Source organism: Tenebrio molitor, chromosome 9 (assembly GCF_963966145.1).
Source record: "Tenebrio molitor chromosome 9, icTenMoli1.1, whole genome shotgun sequence".
Classification (NCBI taxonomy): Eukaryota; Metazoa; Arthropoda; class Insecta; order Coleoptera; family Tenebrionidae; genus Tenebrio; species Tenebrio molitor.
Genome location: NC_091054.1, coordinates 6,388,300 through 6,408,679, shown reverse-complemented (window position 1 = coordinate 6,408,679; position 20,380 = coordinate 6,388,300). Strand labels below are relative to the sequence as shown.

The following is a 20,380-nucleotide window of genomic DNA, read 5'->3' as shown; positions in this document are numbered from 1 at the left end:
ACGAACTCAGATAATTTGCAAATCGTTAACGAAACGGCAGATACAATGCTTCAACAACAGTTGTCATGGCTTTGAATTTGCAATATCTTATCGAGCCTTACCGGGTTTCCCAACGTCATGTGAAATATTTTTGGTTTCATCGCAAAGGTGGTATTACTGATTTTCAATCGGCTTAAACGTCACATTAATCATTAATCTCAAATTAGTTTTGAACCATTTATGAATCGAAAAAATTCATAGCATTAGCTTAACCATTATTACTGTTTCAGAAAAAAAAAGTCAAAATATTTAAGGTTGGTGTTCCTGATTTTATGACATATATTCGGAAATGTCATAATTGTCTCTGGATACTGAAATTAACCATATTTTTGTTTTTCTCAACTTCTCAATTCCTCCTTCGTGTCAACGATTGATAATTATTTTACAGAAAATACCACTCGTGGAAAATTCTAACAGTATCGCTATCACGAGCTGGACAAGAATTTCTACCGAGTTGAATGAACCTCTCTGCACAGAGGACATTTTAACATCGTCCAAAAAAACCGCAAAGTCACCGCTCCGATAACAATATTATAAAATATGACACCAATTAAAATTATCACGGGACCTATTTTGAACAACTGATTCACCGAAGAAGCGAAATTTTGCAAGGCCACCCTCGCCACATTTATTAATTACAATCAGGTCACTTCTTTTATCTGTTTTTTGCGTCGACCTAGATGGAATCTTTGAAGATGGACTTGTTTACGCTGTTTAAGCAAATAACAAGATGCGAATGATTTTGTAGGTTACCATCAATCAAGTAATTTTCCGAGGCGGTCTTACCGCACCGGAATCTGGGGTAATAAAAGACTGTTGATGAAAAATTCAATATATTTTCCTAAATAAATATAGACTTTAAACAGTACATCCTCGCTGGACTCATACACATTAGTCTAGTTAAAAAATGTTATTGTTGATATTGATACAAAGTAAAGGAAAAAATAACACTTCTTCAAGACCACACTAAAATTACGAACACTCTCACGAACCCTTACACCACCTTATATCTAGCTTTGTTGAACGTGTGATGACCCGCGGTTTGCAGCTTGAGTAGTTCTTCTTTAATTAACCTGGTGATCTCAGCTTTCGCCTTGGCGACGGCGATGTCTGAGGTGCTTTCGATCGCCAAGTAGAGCTTCCGCTCGCCCTCTGGTGGCGATTTTCCAGGCTGCACGTACGTACCTCGCACGGTAATCCCTGCCTCCGAATATTCGGAAATTTGTGCTAAGGCCTCCTGCAACACAAATTAATTTGGATTTATTTATTAATTTCTACGAAACAGTCAGATGAGTAGATTTATAATGAAAGTGGAACAAGTTTTACATTTTTCCTAGATGTTCATTTGAGTTCTTTCAAAAGCTAATACTTTCTACCCTGCGGATTGTACAAATGTTAAGAACGCGTCACGTAACAGGGATTGAAAGAAAAATCTGATTTTCTTTTTCAGAGTAGCGACAGGGACTTCATTATGCAATTTTAAATGAGAAAAAAATTGTGAAAAACAAAGATTTATGATAGATAGATGATCGTATTATAAACAGAAGGAAGTCTAGATGTCAAAAAATGATTGGATGATTTACGCCACTCGCCTGCGGCTCGTGACACAAAATCATCCACACGAGTAGTAGCCATTGTTATCCGCTCATTGAATAATATACTTTTATCAAAAAGAAAATGAAAAAAAAAGAAACAGAAGCAGAAATCTAGAGTTGCAAAAACTACTACATACAACAAAGAGTAAGATATAAGGCGACAGCTACGGAAAGATTGACAAATAAAGACAGAAACGAAAATCGAGAAAAGACTTCTTTTTAAACTGTGGAAAAAAAGATACATTAACAAGAGGGAACAAAATGTTAAAAAGACACAAAAAATTATAAAAAGGCAACTTTTGAGAAAAAAGAAAAAATTAAAGTGTTGGACAGAAATAGATAAATAAAACGTATAATACTGAGATAAAAATTGCATTATTACTAAGAATAAATAAATAATAAATCCTATTTTGCAAAAACGTAATCCCCGGTGTCATATTTCGTTGGTAATACAAATCTTAAAAAAAAATGTACAAATCTGAAATCCGTTTAATGAAACAAGAGTGTCATAAAATAATCTCCACCGAGAACGAATTATCCGCCTGTATTTTTTAATGTAACGAAATCCCACAAAACCCCGCCAATTACGACTGTCATTACGCGCCATCGCACCCCAATGACTGATCGAAATCAATTCAATAATCGTTCCAAAGGTCGCCCCACAATCCCGACGACAATACCTTATCGCCGATATTTTCCATAACGAATCACCCGACATCCTCCTGTTAAATTATAATAAAAACAAATACATTACGATAAAAATATGACACAAAAAAGCAAATTAAACGTGACCTGACATTTTATAACTGTTGCTGGGACTAAAAAACAACGATTACAGAAAATCGTACACGTACGCGATAAATCACAAATCTCGCATTATCGCCGATTTGTTTGTGCTTTTTCAAAATATTTTCCATTGGGTTTACAGAACAAACAACAAACAATTTTCCAAAAGTCGGCGAATCGAGAAATTGCATCATCTCGAAGGCCTCGCTCCCACGACTGATAAATAATAATTTAAGTTTCGAAACCGTCCCGAAAATAGAAAAAACTTCCGTTCGACCCCTTCAGTTCGTTGAACCGCCGCGAAATGGATTCCATAAAGAAAAGAAAAAAAAAAAGATTATGCGACAAACTTTCCGCAGGATTTATTACTCCTTCCGCCGCGACCTTATTTATGTGGCGATCCTGTAATTAAATTGAGAGTATAGAAAATTTCGTGTACAATTTTTTTGCCGCGAGGGAGGACACCCCGCCGACGTGTTCCCTTCGAGGAACGAACGCGAAGAATTAACTTGAAAACAAGCGAACAATCGATACTTCGGGGTCGTTTAGGGGCGAACACAGGGGGAATAACACACACATGAACGCATCGTATCGAAACGTAATTCGAAACTTTATTACGCACGATGGATGCCCGTTAATTATTCGAAATCCGAGTCGAATTAAAAACTTTCCGATATAACTAATTCAGGAGCTAGCGCGGAGGGCCGAGGCGAAAGTTAGCCGGGTTCCCTGAGTCCGCGTGCGTTCCGGGGGCAGAAATAATTATCCGCCGAGGCAACGATGCCGTAAAAAATTTTCCGCAAGGAAAAAATCATAATTACGATTCGAGTCGTAAAAGATTTATCATGATCAAGATGTATATTCAACGATCGCGCATAAAAAAACGCGGAGGCCTCCTGAATAATTCGGCGAAAAATCGATGCGTCAAAAGTGAGGGGGCGGTTTGGTAACGTGAGAAAAAAAATTTTCGTGGGGGGTGCAACTCGTCAATAAATCCGCAAGATGCGATGAAGAGGTCCCAAATGCGGTCCAGAATTACGCAATGACAGTTTTTGAAAAATGACAAATTTGACACTCGAAAATTGTCAAACTTGAGACTCGAAAATTATCAAGACATTTGAAAACTGTCAAATTTGACACTTTTTGAAAACTATCAAATTTGACACTTGACAAATGTCGCACGATACAATCGTGTTACATATTTTACCCGGAATTTTATAATTTCGTCCATTTGGATAAAATCTCTGGTGTTTTGATTTTTTTGAAAACTTTCCTCAACTTCTTTACTTCCATTTGACGTAATTAACGCGTCTAACGTGTAAACCGTCTCATAGCGCCCCCGACGGGCCGGGGCTTAGGCCGTAATTGAAGTTTAAGCCCGCCACCGAGATATAAATTATCAAAATGTAATTGCTGCATGGCAACCGGGATCTTCGTAATAATAATCGTCGCCGCGAGAGGGCAACGATAATCGCGGTTCGGTTCATAACTGCACGAACGTTCTCCGCTCGAAACAATAGATACTCTATTGTGAAATAATTTGTGGAAGAGAATTTTAAAAAATCAGGGTTTTGAATATTCCACGGCACTCTAGTTTATAATCCAATTTGGGGCCAGGGTTGTTTGTGTCCAATATGCGACGGTCACTCCACTAGACTACCACGCCACACTAGCACCCCGGAAGAACAAACTGAATTTGTTGTTTTTGTCGTTTTGGTGCTTGTTTTGGGGCCACCTAACCACAACACCATTTCGAAGTGTACTGAATGGAAAACAAGTAATCACCGTAAAATTTTAACTCAGCTGATGCAACTTTTCAATAACTTGCTATAGTTTCGATGATACAATTTTCCGATATTATTGCATCATGCTTGGTCGGTTCATCCCCAACGAGCACACAACTCTTTGGTACAGAAAATTTGCAACATTGCTGAAAATGAACGATCATCCACTGGTGGTGGTGTTAAAACATTTTCGTTTTTTGACGTTTTACCTTCATTATATTAAATTGAAGTCAACTTCAAAAAATTTAGCTCGCCTGTCTTGATCTTCATGAAACTCTTGAACAGAATCTTTCTGTGGGTTTTTTAAATCAAAATTCGAAGCAACAATATGATTGAACTATTTATTTTATTTTTACCCCTTCACGGTCGTTTCATAATCTATTTGAAAATCGAACGTTGAGTTCATGTCTGACAAAACTAAATCGTCAAAAAGTATCAGTCATGAAATTTATTTCTGTCTTTTCTAAATGTATAAAATTTCAGTTTTTCCCACAGAATTATTGAAATACGTTCATTTCAATGTATAGTTATTCAGAAAGGATAAGTAAAGTTACGGTCAAATGTTGTTAACGACGACTCATTCGTATAGGAACCCTCCTCAAATCAAAACCATTTTTGATCTTTGTTCGTGACAACTGTCGTAATTATGACATCTACGGCTGAATTATTCAAGTTAAGCCACAGGTTTTCAAATCTCTTGTTTTTCGCAGCAGCTCTTCATTATATATATTTTTTTTAAACATATGGTACAACATAACGACATATCGTGACATTTTCAAAAATGTTTTAATATTTTGGTTGACGTAAATTTTCAGATTTTTTAGATAAAACGTTTAATTCATTTACCTTGACATTTATCAAAAAATATTTCTGTAATAAAATATTTTCCCCAGGATCGTGTTTTTTTCACCAGAGTTGTTGATAAAATGCATTCACGTTGTTTTGACATAATAGGAATCCATGCAAATTTTCATTTAATTTGGTAGTAAAGCTGTCTGTTGAATTAGGTTATGTTTTTCTAAGTTTGAGGTTATAAATAGCGTCAATGTCTATTGCATTGTTGTCAGTTTTACTAGTTTGCAATTCAGCAACATGTTATGTTCATTTTGATAAGTCCGCATGTCAGGCACTTTTGTGACGGAAATCAAACAGTGTCCAACGTTAAAAAAATAAATCGTGGCCTCCCATCATGCCAAAACAACGTGAATGGTGTTTAGTTTTGAGACGAAAGGTTTTATTCGTTTACGTTAACAACATTTTCCCCGTATTTTTTTACCAGCGTTGTTGATAAATTATGCAACTTGCATTTATAAAACTGGCTAGTTTCCATAGTAAAGAAAAAAGATGAGTACGGTCATGACTCATGAGTCACTAAATAAAATAGCACTTTTGTTGTTACATATAACAAAAAAAAAAGCATTTAATAAATAAGTAAGAAAGTAATCAAGACAAGGGCAATTTATTTATACACAAAATTATACGTTTTTTTTTTTTTTTTTTTTTTAATTGCCATTCCCGTTTTTAGCCATACGGCTTTTACGGTACCTTTCGGTCGGCGATTTTTCAATTCATTTTTCCTTTATCATTTCCATTATCCTTTCTTCAGGTGATGCGACGGGGCTCCGGGGCACTTTCCCCGGCCACCCACGCCCATTCCACCTCACATTCACAGACATACACAACAACATTTATACACCCTTGGGCGCCCTTCCCGACGGGACTCGAACCCGTGCTGACCTCGCGGTGGTGGCCGAAAGAGTGTTGATTCTTCCTTCCACCACCCTACCGTCAGCCCCGAGGAGACATACACACACATCCATGGCCCGGCGGAGGTTCCTTCCTTTGAAAAAATCCTCCCCCTTCGGTGGGATTCGAACCCCCTAGCATCGGGACCGCGACCTCGGAGTACTTTTTCCGACAGCCATGCGGCCACCGAGCCACCTATACGGTGTTTTGTATTTTTGTACATAAATTCGATTTGATTTTCCGAATTTTTCCGGATTTTCTCACTAACGATAGAAAATTCAGACTTTTCGACTGTCATTTCAGTTTGAAAAACGTCACATTAACATACTACTGCGAGAAAACTTTTCTTGTCGTACTAGTGTGAAAATTGATGAATAATAAAATGAAAACTGATTGAAATCTAGGAAACACATTAATAATTAAGAGTCTTGTTCGTAACAAACAATAAAAACAAACTGTCATTACCTCAGTCACAGCATTTCTTAGATGATTTAATTACAAATTCAGAATCTCAAGTTCTGATAATGAAGATGATGAAATTTGTACGTCGCAGAAAAAGTGTCGTATTTAACTCGCGTGAAATGGCTATTACTCACTCGATAAATTACTACTACATACAGAGCGCCCAGAAATGTGGTAGCAACTTTTACACAAACTGTCACAAGATGGCACTTTCGAAAAGCCAAATTTGTTCAATCTTGCAACATTCAATTTTTGAATTTTTTCAAAAGAATATGTTAAGGAGGTTTTCCGAACAATTTTTACCCCCGATTTGTGCACTAAAATTTGTCGCGATGTTGCTCGAAGGGTTCAGTTATGCATTGAGCATAATGGTGGTCAATTTGAACATTTTCAATAAAATTTAAATTTGAATGTTTTAGGTTTGACAATTCTTGACATTTATTTATCTCAATTTAGATAGCGGCGTTGCCATGCACAGTTGCCATGCATAAAAAAGGTCTCTGTAAAAAAGTGTCATCTTGCGGGACCAATCGAAAAACTTGCTACCACATTTCTGGGCGCATTAATTGTAAAATTTCAAAAATACCGAAAATTAAAATCTTCTCTGTCAAAATGGAAAATGTTTGCATTTTCTACAAAAAAAAATAAAAATCAAGAATTTTAATTATTTAATTATTTTCGAGAAGACCGAGCGAGCAAATCACTTTTATATCATTCCTATGCATCGTCAAAAAATAAAATCTCACTAGACCTGGTTTTTCTTATCTAAAATAGAAAGACTAGAAAGAAGGAAAGAAAGAATAGAACAGAAAGACTGAGCGCTGAAGTGGAAAATCTTTTACGTCAAAAACTAACGAAAATTGAGAGCGCTACGGATCAAATTCTGGAATTGTTTTCATTTTCGAGCTGATAAAAAATCAACCCTATTGTTGCGCAATTACCAAGTTTTGTTCTATGAAATGACAAAAAAATCTGCAGTGTTGAAAGAAAAACACTGACCTTGGACGTGACGCGCCATCTAGCCTGCTGCGGGAAATCGTTAATTTCCAACTCTTCTTCGTACTTCCTGAACGTCTGTTCCGAATCGTCGTCGTTGCGTTCGTCGTCGTCTTTGGGTTGATAGTTGAGCTTCGTGTTCAGCTTCGCCGCCAACTGTTCCGCCACCGTCTTCGCCGTGATCGGCAACTGACTGCTGCTACCCTTCAGTATGGACTCCGCGGCCTGTTGAGTAGCGAACTTCGTATCCAGACTGATGTTCTTCGACAGGTTGATCCTGGACGCCAACCGCTTGGCCAACTCCAGCTTGTCGATGGCGGTGTGGCTGTTGCCCATCGCCGCCGGATTGATGAGACCTGGGGACACACCCTCAACACTGGACCGCTCGAACCCCTTACTCACCTAGTGGCGCCTTGATCTCCTTGACTGTCCGCTTCGTCGCGAACATGCTCTCGATCTGCTGGTCGATGTCGTGCTCCAGGTCCTCGTCGTCGGAGTCCGCCAGACCGAGCGCCGCTTTCTGGAATTTCTTGCGTTCGTTGACCGCCGCGGCTTCGTTCTCGTCGAACTTGAAGCCCTTGCCGCTGAAGCCGCCCCCGCTGTGGACCTTTTTACCTTCGGACTCTTGCTTGTTCTTGTAGCTGTCCCACAGGTTGCGCAGCGGCTCCGGCACCGTCACCGAGGCCAGCTCGAAGGCTCTGATGATGTCCCCGGCGTACCTCGACTGTTCGGGCGTCACGAACGTATACGCGAACCCTTTGTTGCCGGCGCGTCCGGTCCTGCCGCACCTGTGGACGTAGTCTTCGTAGTGGTTCGGACAGTCGTAGTTCACCACTAGGATCAGCTGTTTGACGTCCAAGCCGCGCGCCGCGACGGACGTCGCGATCAGCAGCTTGACCTTCCCCGATTTGAAATCGATTATCGTGGAGTCGCGGTCGAACTGGTCGATGCCGCCGTGCAGGCTGAGGCAGTTGTAGGCGGCCTTCATCAGCTCCTTCAGGAGGATGTCGGCGTTCTCCTGCTTGTCGACGAACACGATGATGCTGCCGTGCTCCTGGTACAGCCCCAGCAGCTCCAGCAGCTTGAGGAACTTGTTGTCTTCGTCGATGATCACCACGTGCTGCTCCACGTCCTTGCACACGACGGAGCGCCCCCCGACTTGCACCTCGATCGGCTTGTGCAGTATTCTCCGCGCCAGAGCCTCCATCTGCCGGGGGAACGTCGCGCTGAACATGACTGTCTGCCGGTCGGGCCGGACGTTGTCGATGATCCTCATCACCTGGGGCTCGAACCCCATGTCGAACATGCGGTCCGCCTCGTCCAGGACGATATAAGTCACGCGTCTCAGATTCGTCACTTTGCCCCCGTTCGCCGCCAACATATCGATCATCCTCCCGGGGGTGCACACTATGATCTCGGCGCCGCGTTTCAACTCAGCGATCTGCTCGGAAATCCCGGTGCCTCCGTAGACGCACACGGCGTGCAGACCCAAGCTCTTGGTGAACTTCTTGATGTCTTTGCCGATCTGCATGCACAGCTCCCTCGTGGGCGTCATTATAATTGAGATGGGACCGTCGGTTTCCTCCAGCGGGGGCTGGTCCAGGATGTGCCTGAACATGGGCAACAAGAAGGCGAGGGTCTTGCCGCTTCCGGTCTTGGCGATGCCGATCAAATCGCGCCCCGACATGATCGCCGGAATCGCCTGGACCTGGATAGGAGTCGGCTTCTCGAAACCGAGCTTCTTCAGGATGTTCAGCTCCTTGGTGGAGACGCCGCACTGGGCCCAGGTCTTGATGGGTTTGGGACAACCCTTCCCTGCAACGAAACACGTTTCATTATGTGGAAAAGGATGGATCGATTTTTTTCTTCCTCACGCACGGAGCGAGCCTTCAATCAGAGGAATCACGGAACCCTCTTCGCTTGATTCCTTGTAATCCTGATTTGTCGTCCTGTTAATTTCACTCGAATCGTAAAACTGAATGTAGTTACTTAATGTCGGTTGAACGGGGAAGATAAGAATGTGAAAAGGGCACTAGAGAACGCCTTCATTGTAATAACATTAAGGGATAAATGTCTACGCGTTTGGTCCCATGTGGGGAGCGCGCTCCACCACCAAAGAAAAAGTCTGGAGGCGAATTATTTCAAAGATTTATTTTCTTATGTAATCCGTAGAATCTGACAAAAAGGGTAGTGTCTTCATGTGCTATCTTCGTCTTGCCTATCTTTGTTATACACGTTACTAACGAGTGTTCAAAAAAAATGTGGTCACATCGTCTTTTGTATTGCTTTCATGATTTGCTCGTTGCTTTGATCATTATTTAATTGCAAATTAAATTACTCATTTTAAATAAACACAGTTAAAAAGAACTGAAAAACTGAAAAAACGCACCACTGCTTGTTGGCTGAATAAATGACGTCTGACATTTATAATCTGACAGATAATGGAGCTACGCCATACGTTAATGGAAACACGTGACCATTTGACCACAATTTTTTAACGCTCGTTACATGTTTCTTTGTGAGCATTTTGACAGTCTAAAGTCAATTTTTTTTGGGAAAAGTTAATTATTCTAATTTACACAGAACTTGAAAAGTAATTATCTGTTGGGAGTGAAAATTATTTTGCTTTGTTTGGAATCGTAAATAAGAAAATAAGGGTTTTATAAAGTTTCGTTTGCAACACAGAGAGAACACCTCGAGAGACTTCGTCTTCCCTCAAATCCACTAGTTTAATCTTTGCAGACGCGCAGTAAAAAAAAGACAAAGAATATACGAGTAGAGATTCGTCAATTATTAAAAGGTTTTCCAAAGCCATTAAAACAGAACTAAACAAAGGGAACGAAGACGATTTCTTTTCTATTTGTACACGTGCATAGCGTGATAAGAATTTTTTATGTTAAACATTTCTGAATAATATTTCAGTTCCTTTCCATAATTTCAAAAAAAAAATTACGTCGTTAACACCTCGTGGTGTAATTATTTGACAAAATCTTTTTGATTTTGGTAAACTTAAACAAAATCCATCAACAAAAATTAAAAACTGATTTCTTATCCAACACTGATGATGCTATACTACATTTTTGCCATTCTTCACCAGAAAAAAAAAAGAAATATATATTTTTAGTATGACCAATTATTACTCCGAAGTATTTTTGTCTGTTTGTCGATCTGTTTGTGTCTAGTTTACTCAAGAACTAATGGACTGATGTTCTTCAAACAAACTTTGAGTGAAAGAGAGAATTTCTGATTGTGTTTCGCTTTTTGTTTTATCACAACATAATATCAGGGAGCTGCGTAGCAGCGATAAATCTGTGCCGAGTATATCGCGCAGTAGTGAGCTCGCCTCACACTAATCTCTGCATACCGTACTGTCAATTACATCCTTTCTTTATCACGTTCCAAATCCTTCACATCCAGAACTCCTTTGTTTTTCTTGTACATATACAGGGTGTCTCAACTAAGACTTTCGAGCCTAATATCTCGATTATTTGCCAACGGATTTATATGAAATTTAAAATGCTGATATTTTAGACCGTGAAGGATCAATTAGTAATAATAAAATTACCTCAAGTTAAAAAATGTAATTTTAACACGTTTCCTTTATCGAAAATTATGCGCGATTATTATTAGATTGTTAAACATTAAAAAATACGGGTCTACATAAACAATTAAGTAAATCACTTGTCTGATTCAACGAAAAAATTAGATTTTTTCGTTAAAAATTTAATGTAAAATTTGAAGGTATTTGAGCAGTTACCTTTTGAAACAATTGATGAAAGATTGCCAAGCAACATTTTGTACAGCCTTTAAAATCTGTCAAAATTGGGCGCGCTTTATTAGAAACGTCAAATTGTGTAAATTTATTGAAAATACTCTAAAAACAGACTACAATGGCAGAAATTTCAATATTGTTGAAAATGGAAACAATTTTTGCCTATGGAGAGTGTCGTAAGAACTTCAATGACAGTTCGTTTTCTCGTGGAACACTATCCAAATGTAGGCTTTACAAAATGTAAGGTTAAGAGAAAATAAAATAAAAATAAAATATCCCGATCGTGTTTTAGTCCTTTATGGAAGAATTAAAGCATCCAGTATAATAAATTACGTCCAAATGTTGTCTTGAACTTTGTAAATGTTTGTAAGGTCAGCAAGGTAAACGTCAAATATGTCACCTGCGCTTCTGCGAAAAGGGATGACCAAAATTCTGCAAAATTGCGCGTTTGTTTCATACGCGTCTACGTTTTTGCATTTGCAGCCACGTTTAACACAGTTTTTTGCTTTTTTTCTTGCAAACCAGACGTCTTTCAAAGACGAGTTTTTCCCTACAGTATTTTTTATTGACGATCAATTTTTTATGTAAATCTTAATTGATTCAACATTTTAAAAAGGCATGTAAAAATTACGTTTTTAAGACTTGGGTGATTGCATTAATGGGATTTTATTCTTCACTGTCTAAAATATCTGCATTTTAAATTTCACAAAAATCCGCTGGAAAATAACTGAGTTAATTAGGTTCGAAAATCTTAGCTGAGACACCATGTATAGATTCCTTGTTACTTTTATTTCATTACCTACTCATCTCTCCGGTACCATTATTTGTCATATTTAAGTATTCTAATTTCTGAATTTCCTAATTGCCAATTATCACAGTTTCTGAATTTATCAGGTTAGCGTCCTTGAATTGTTTACACGAACTTAAACTTGCTCAAATTTACCGAAGCTACTTATTTTTCTTTCGCAACGCGTCAGCAGTTGATAGAGGGCATCTCACGCAGATATTTACACGAACCTCTGGAGAAACTTTGAAACAAAAATTCAGTTTGATTGTCACATTGTTGCGTTGTCACATTCCCTAACAGACGCGAGCAGAGCCGAAGGTAAAAGCTAGTAAATAAATAACATAAATACACTTTCGGACTGTCCAAGTCAGTTTTGGTTTGCACAAGAGTTCGGTTATTTCTGGAGCTGCAACGGTAACTTTGTGTTGGTCAGGTTTGTCTTGTTCCCTAATTGAAACCAATTTAATTTGGCCACACATTTGCGATTTGGTCTGAGTAGAAACGAAAACTTCATCCCCCTGTATAACCCTCCCCATCCTGAATCAACTACTAACCATTGGGTATTGTGTCGAACACACTGTACAGAGCTACAGGTGCGTTATTTCGCACAATTAGAACAAAGCTCACGGAAACGTGGAAATAGAAGGGACAAGACAAGTCGTCATTTTCCACGCGGCAAATAAAAACGGCCGAACGGCGAAACAAGAACGGAATTGAATGACTTTAGCCGTCGTGTTCCGAGAAAATTGATAATTAATTTTCGTTCGTGTCACAGAGAAAAATACGAATTTCTACTATTCCCACGGATTCGTTAAACCATCCACGCACTACTAAATTTACTGTCGAGCTTTGATGCAGCCGCCCCCGAACGACCGAATTACAAACGAACACGAGGCACTACACTCAAAATTAAAACAATAAAAAATTTATGTCTCGATATATTAAAGGGGCCACCCTCTCGTCAACTCCCCGAACCAATATCCTGCCATTATTAAAAAAATCTATCGGTGTTTTCGGCTGTTTTTCGCCGTAAAAATCCGGCACCCGTCCGGGGTGGGTTTCAATTTTGATCCGTCATGCGCGAATTGATAAAGCGCAATTGAGTGCGCTCCTCGAAACCAACTTTATTACTTTATGCTCGATACACATATCTCTCTCGAGTTGGGTAATTAGAATGGCATAATTCAGAAGCTGTGAACGGTGTGAATCGGGTACGGCGAAACTTCCACTTTGGAAGTGGTGACAAAAACCTCCAGACACTATACCCAAATCAATACCAATGAGCGATACCGCAACTTCGTACGGCTCTCGAGAAAGGCAAATTATCACGGCGCGACAAATTGATTTTTGCGCCTAATTGTCGACAACCCACAATACACGCAGCGGTTGGTAATACGGGTGATTCCCACAAATAACACTGTTTACAGCCACTCTCGCACTCTTACGTCTTAATAAACAAATAAAAAATGCATCTGCTGAAATCCCGCGAGGGACAGAACGAACTGTACATTTTTTATTCGAATTAAAATTTCAACGGGCGGATGCGAGGATTGTAAAAGATTAATAAAAAAACTGGAATTTGTTTTTTTTTTCGCATGAACATGTGAAGAAATCGCGAGAGAATTATCCGAGACGTGATTCGTCTTTCCACAATCCCATTAGGACCCAGATTGGATGATCTCTAACCAAATTTTCGATTTTATTTTAGTGTCACGTACGGCCCTGCCCGCGATACGTTTCGTTTCATTAAAATTAGCAAACACGCCCTGTTCCAGGCTGCTTCGGGAGCTGAAATTTAATTTTTAAATGACGGAAAAAAAATCTACTTCGTGGAGTTTTGCGGGGGCATCTGCGAAATTGGTCTTTAAAAGGGGAGTTGTTTCTGGCAGTTGGAGCGTCGGTGGATTAGTGTCGAGGTTTCAGGTCGAGATTAGAGGCCCGATTCGAACTTTAATAAAGTAACTCGCTCTAGGTAAGCCACTTCAAACTCATATACATCACATATACAGCAGCATATGTGGTTTCTAGTGGGATAAGACTTTGATAGAGATTAATATCGTTGGAGGGCTCTGATGAGAACATTATTAGGGTTGCTGTATGTGACACAAAATGTACAGTTTAGCGCAAACTTTCTTGCGTAAAAAAAATAGAAGAGGTGTCACACATTGTATTTGGAAAACCAACAGAAATTCTATTTCTCTAGAAACGTGTGAAAATATTTCACTGTGACATTTTTCCTGTACCTTGATCCAAAAAATCGAACTGAGTGTATCTCGGAAAGTGGAACGTGGTTAAAATAATTTCTCGCACTTATCATTTTATGTTAAAAGGAAGATACGGGATTAGTTTAAGATCTCCGTATGCCAAAATGGCCATATTTTTGCTCTCCTCCTTTTAATCGCACCGTTTCATCGTAACAAGCAACTTTGATCCGATTTTGCACAATTCCAATTAACAATTTCTTTTATTTTTATTTATCTCAAGCCACTTATTTATTGTTTTATTCATTCCAACTAGATCTTGGAACGTAAACTCGACTTAATTACTCTCGATAAAAAGTAAGGTTGGCACAGTTACCTTGTAGTACTTTCTTCTTTATATGGTTGGCAGCTTTGATCTTTGTACGCAGCGCGATTCAGGCAATTTTTACATATTTGAGAGTTACTGCAATGAAATTTACATGCTTTAATTAGATATTGTTGTGTTTTATACGAAAATTCTTCCGATTTCATGGTCACACGATCTCATTTGACGTTTTAGATACTGTCAAATTTTTAAATGCAAACATAAAATATGATGTCGTAGCCGGATCTATTTCGTACTGATTTTAATTTCCTGGGGAAATCAAAACCAGCACTTAATAATCGTATTTGAGCATTTTTTACTTATCCCCCAATCAAATCTTGATTTCGCAGAAATTCTTGTAGCCGTCGTGATTCTGGAAATCATCCACTCTGCATGATTTCTGGTTAGCTCTAAACGCAAACGCAAAATTGAAAAGGTCAAGAAATTTAATTACCAAACGTTTCACGACGAAACATTTCTGCTTTCCTCGCACAATTCACGAAACTGCTTCCACACGGAATAATATTTTGAGGGGATCGTACCATCGATTGCTTTGTCAATTTCACGTTTTAACTTCTTAAAAAACCGAGAATTACTATTCGATGGTTTCATTTACACGTTTTTAACGCAATTCTTTGGAAAAACCTAATGCAATAATGGCGACATTTATTTAACGAGTTTCGACTGTTTCCGTAACTAAGGAAAAATATCCTTAGTTACGAGCAAACTACGTTCTTGATTTTTCAAAGTAAACTGTCAAATTTTTTTAATGTCAAACATGAAATGCGATTTTCTAGCTGAATATATTTTGTACTAGTGTTGATTTACTGCGGAACCAGGCCTTAAAACAATACCATCAAAAATTAATTTAGTATTGAGCGTCCCAGGGAAGCTTATTCATAAGCGCGTTTTCGGCTTTTTCCGAAGAAATGAGACACGCCTAGTGAAATTCACAATAGGTTTAAACTTGTCCTCCTGCCATACGCAGTCCCACTCTTCTTGCACTGAAACCACGACTCCGTGGTCCAGCTGCTCTCAAAACTTCGCCTGCTGTCGCTATTTGCTTATTTTTACCTCAAATTTTGAAATCTGAATTGGTCCAACTGAACTACGCATTTGTGAACTCTTGAGATTGGAAGCAGGGTGAATGTGTATTGGGAGTTCACGTCAATAAACGTAACGTGTCACCTAAGAATTCTGCTTCGTTCATAAATGTTTTTCTCAATTGACGTGGGCTTAACAAGGGGCACATAACACCCACGACTCCAGTCCTGGAAGTGAAAATATCTTCTCTCATGTGAGCTTATAAGATGGCAAAATAAGACAAATTGATTTCTTTGTATCGCAGACCAAATCGTCTGCGTGCTCTTTCCATTTCGTGATCATTGGTCACCTGAATGAATAGACAGAGGTTAACCCGGGACGATCAATAAATTTGAAAAAAAAGCTTAATTCGCAGTTTCGCCGAGTAGATAGGTTTAGTGTAAGAAACTAAAACAATGAATCAAGATTTTTTTTTATTTATGTTAGGACAGAAAATACCCCATTTGACCTAAACAATAATGTTTAGACGACCATTACACCTCACATTTATCACTACAGTCTTCTCTCATTGGTGGTTTGACACTCACACACAAACGAGTGCATCGGAAACTGCGGCGCAGCCACTCATCATTAAAATTAATATCTCTTGTTAAAATTCTTTTTTAATGAAACTTCAAAGATATACAAACTTCGTTTACCACCTCTGTATTTATTAAAATAAACTTTTCATTTCATTTAGAAAAAATCGACCGTGAATAAAATACTGAACTAAGCAGTAAGAAGTAAAAAGTTGTTAGGTTCCTAATCGGTTTCCAGTGTTTTTTCTTAACTGCAACTGAAAAGAACGCGATGAAATAATGCCATCGTTCAGTTGTCGTCTTGCCGTTGTTAGTGATGTGTGTTAATTTGCGGAAGCAAATTGTAATATTGTAATAGTCAAAAAGAGCCAAAAGATCAGTGTTTGCAGCCTGGTGAGTTACCTAACGTAGACAGGAATTTTGCGAATGGATTTTCGCACAAGACAACGCTGAATAAAAGTTTTTAAATAATGTGAGGATGAGGCAGGATTCACTCGATAAGGCGTGTTTAAATGTTTAATGTGCATAACAATAGAGAAGCACCAACCTACAGTTGGTTGCAAAAAAAAAACGGGAACTGTCAGAATAAAATTGACACATTTTTAGTGTGAAATGAAACCTTCTTATGAAAGATAGGTTAGAATGATGAGCAAAATTTTAAAAATTATTTTATAGGTATTGTCAAGTAGACAATTAATTAACAAATGGACAAAACCAAATTTACATTAGGAAAATTTTCAATTCCCTTTTTTTTTGCAACCAACTGTACAACAAATCGAAAACGTGGTCAATGTTGTATCAACAGTGGTGGTGGACATTTTCAACATTTATTGTAAGAATCGTTGGACTGTTTTTTATTTGGAGCTACCAAGAATTTAAAATTATTTTGATTTGGTTTCGTAATAAAGTGTAAATAGTAAATGAATCACCATGTTCCCACTTTTTCTTACATTCATTTTTTGTGGCTTCATTCTTTTTATTAGACACAATAATGCTTCCATGGACAGGTAAGTCAATTTCTAGAAAATTTTCGCTGATTTTTATAACGCTTCAGGGCAATTTTCCCCAAAAAATTACTAAACTTATTGGTTGTGCTTGACTAGTTTTATTACCACTTAAAATTATTGTACCCATTTCTGATACACCCGGTATATACTGAAGTCATCTCTATTCGTCAACTCCCTAATGTATTTTTTTCTAGTGTACAGTCGCGAGCAATAAATTTTAGCAGTGGAAAATGCTCCATTGTGACACGGTCGTAAATATCATAACCTGTATGACATTGTCATTTTTTTCTAATTTTTTTGACATTTTGTTGTCATGGGCATAATCAGGCAGAAAACATTTTTTTATTTGTGACAGTTTAACCAAATTTTGAAGTGACATTAACGACCAAAATTTATTGCTCGCGACCGTACAATTTTTCATAATTTAAATGTGCAAATGTCGAATGTATAAAAACTGGTTGTTTGTCACTGTGACAGTCAAATTACGTCAAAGCTGCCGACCGCACAAAACAAAAAGTACACTAGAGGGGTCAACCTTACTTTTTATCTAGTGGGCGGATAATAATGAACCCTACATTGCAAAAAAGACTTTTTTTATAAATTTGCATAATAATTTCCCAAACCCTGCACCCAAGCAATGGAAAAGAACATCACATTTAACTTTATGCTCCACCCTGTCAACTCTCATTCCTGTTGTTTTTTTTATATTTCCAATTTTTAAATTCGTCACATTTTGCTGTGTCGCACGTTAATATACATTTTTTTAATTAGAGCCGTTGTGACGACTTGCGCTCCAATAAAACAACTTCGACACTTCACAACTTTGCATTCTCTGCGAGTCCTGTTCGTCGAACAGCACGGGCACCCCTTAACGTTCCTTGTAATCACTTGTTCCCAAGTTTTCCATTAAAGTCGCATTTCAAATTCTACAGTTTACATTTAAATGACACCTACGTCGTCCCTTTAATTCCGCGTTGGCGAATAAAATCCGGAGACTTTCGCCATTGGTGCGATCATCTGAAGAAAAAAATCAATAATCGATATTTAATTATCTCGTCACTTCCGGTCTCGTCGGGGACGTAAAAAACTTCCGTTTTGCTTAAACCGTCGCGGAGGGTCCCCCGAGTCGACTGAATTATTTTCAACAACGTTTACAGTGCGGTCGAGTCGATAATCTATCAGGGGAACCATCCGACGTCGCCTTGAGTGGACGTTAATTTTTGGAGGCGCTCTAAACGGGAACTCCTCGACAAAACATTATTCACGATACATACAAATTACGATTTATCGATCCGGTGCCGCACTGGAACGGACACGTGGCGAAAATTACGGCCGAGTCGAGACAGTTTTTCAGAAAAAAACAGCCCCCGAGGACTTTTCAACAGAAACTAATAAAAAATCCATTATTATTTTAACGGCGCTGCTAAAAATAATAACATCTCTCAGAATGAAAAGGACTAATTTGAATGATAATATTCAGAGCTTTTACGGCTTTCGCCGTTAGTGTAAATCGATAATATTGTCGTTACATTCTCATACATAATGGTTCCCTATAATAAAAAAAATAAATGCTCCGTCGGCAACGCAATATGCATTTTAGTGAAGCATAAAACCGGAAGAATCTGGAGCCTGGTATGTATTTTTTGTGTCATGCAGACGCTTAAACCTGGAGACGCCGTTCCTGCAACTCTCTTTCAAAACATCCAAGACAAAAATACAAATGTAACGACGATCCAAGAAGAAATCTTGACGCTGCTACTCAACCAAAAAACCTCGTACTCGTCCGGATAAAAACAGAAATAATTTACCTTTGACCCTGATCCCTTCAAGTTCCTCCTTGTAAGCCTCCACCTCTTCGTGCGTCATTTTGGCGATTTCCGGGACCTCGACGTAGAAGTTTTTCCTGAACGGGAGGTACCTAACGTTGGTATGATCGATTTTGGCCAACTCCTTTTTCTGTTTGTTGGCAATACTGGCAGCTGTGTCCTTCAAATCTTCCTGTTCCTCTTCCGACGAGTACTCCAACCCGTCCTGGTTCTGTTCTATCAACTCTCCCTTGTTCTTGTTGATTTTGGATTTCGCCACCCCCGTTACGATAACTAAGGCACCTTTTTTGTTACCCGAGTCGGCCTTGCTCGGCTTCTTCATGTCAATTTTGTGAGTCTTTCTCACTTCTTCTTGTACTCCTCTCATGTACTCATCTAGGGGGTCCACCTCGTCTTCAACAACCTCGGGCAGCGGCTCTTCGCCGTTTTTCTCCTCATCAGGTTCTTCCTTCTCGGCGACCTCCTCCTCCTCCTCTTTTTCGCCTTTATTATCCTTGTCTTCATCTTCTGAATCATCTTCAAGGGACCATTTCTTGGCAGTGGCTTCATCAGTCCCTGGAGTCGCTTTGGGGACATCTTTCTTGATAGCTTCTTGCTCTTTTTTCTTGCGTTCCGCTCGCCATCTCTCGATGCGCTCGCGCCGCTTTTGCATTTCCAGTTCCAACTTCTTCTGCTCCTCCTCCTACCAAAAATAACACATCAAAACACTACTTTCGCATATTTTATTTCTTACCTTGTCCAAATTGGACGGATCAAAAGGCAAACCCGAATCGTCGGTCTTGTTTTTGCGATCTGTGGACCTAGAACGCGATCTAGACTTGTCCCTTCTCCTCGACTTACTACTGCCAGAGCCGCGCTTCTCTTTACTGTCACCGCTACAAAATAATTGGTGAACATTCGGTAAATACACGCACACTATGTAATTACAGTCTGCGATCTCTATCTCTGCTGTACGACCGTCGTCCGCGGTCCCTTCGATCGCGCGAACCGCTTCGCCTCTCTTTTGAACGACTGCGTCTATCTCGAGACCTACTTCTGCGGTATCTGCTAGATCTAGATCTGTCTTTGCTGCGCGATCTTGATCGCCGCCGCTTTCTGTCCGGAGAACGGCTCCTATCTCGTCTAAAATTGCAACAACAAAGTGAGGTTATGTCAACCTAGACATTTGATTTTTGTGTTTAAACAGGAAATAATTTTAGCAACTCACCCACTCCGCACCATCTTCTCGACGCAGCTTAATTGTGTTCGATTCTACGATAACACAATCGTAAAATTCACTACGTCAGACATAACCAAACATTTGTTTACAACACGATTATGTTTTAGGTTAACAGTCAACAACATTACAGGTATCTTTTTGGCACAGCGCCATCTACCCGCTTACGACAAAAAC

General features: G+C 39.1%; 1 protein-coding gene across 1 annotated transcript; it reads right to left on the bottom strand.

Moving 5' to 3' along the window:
* Positions 1 to 855: 855 nt before the first annotated feature.
* Positions 856 to 20,354, bottom strand: Prp5 (pre-mRNA processing factor 5). Its single transcript, XM_069057232.1, has 7 exons — positions 20,195 to 20,354; positions 19,915 to 20,109; positions 19,721 to 19,862; positions 18,970 to 19,669; positions 7,811 to 9,223; positions 7,412 to 7,764; positions 856 to 1,276 (listed from the first exon to the last, which is right to left on the bottom strand). The coding sequence occupies exons 1-7, from the start codon at positions 20,206 to 20,208 to the stop codon at positions 1,034 to 1,036; spliced, it is 3,060 nt and encodes a 1,019-aa protein (XP_068913333.1). The 5' UTR covers positions 20,209 to 20,354; the 3' UTR covers positions 856 to 1,033.
* Between the last annotated feature and the right edge of the window lie 26 nt (positions 20,355 to 20,380).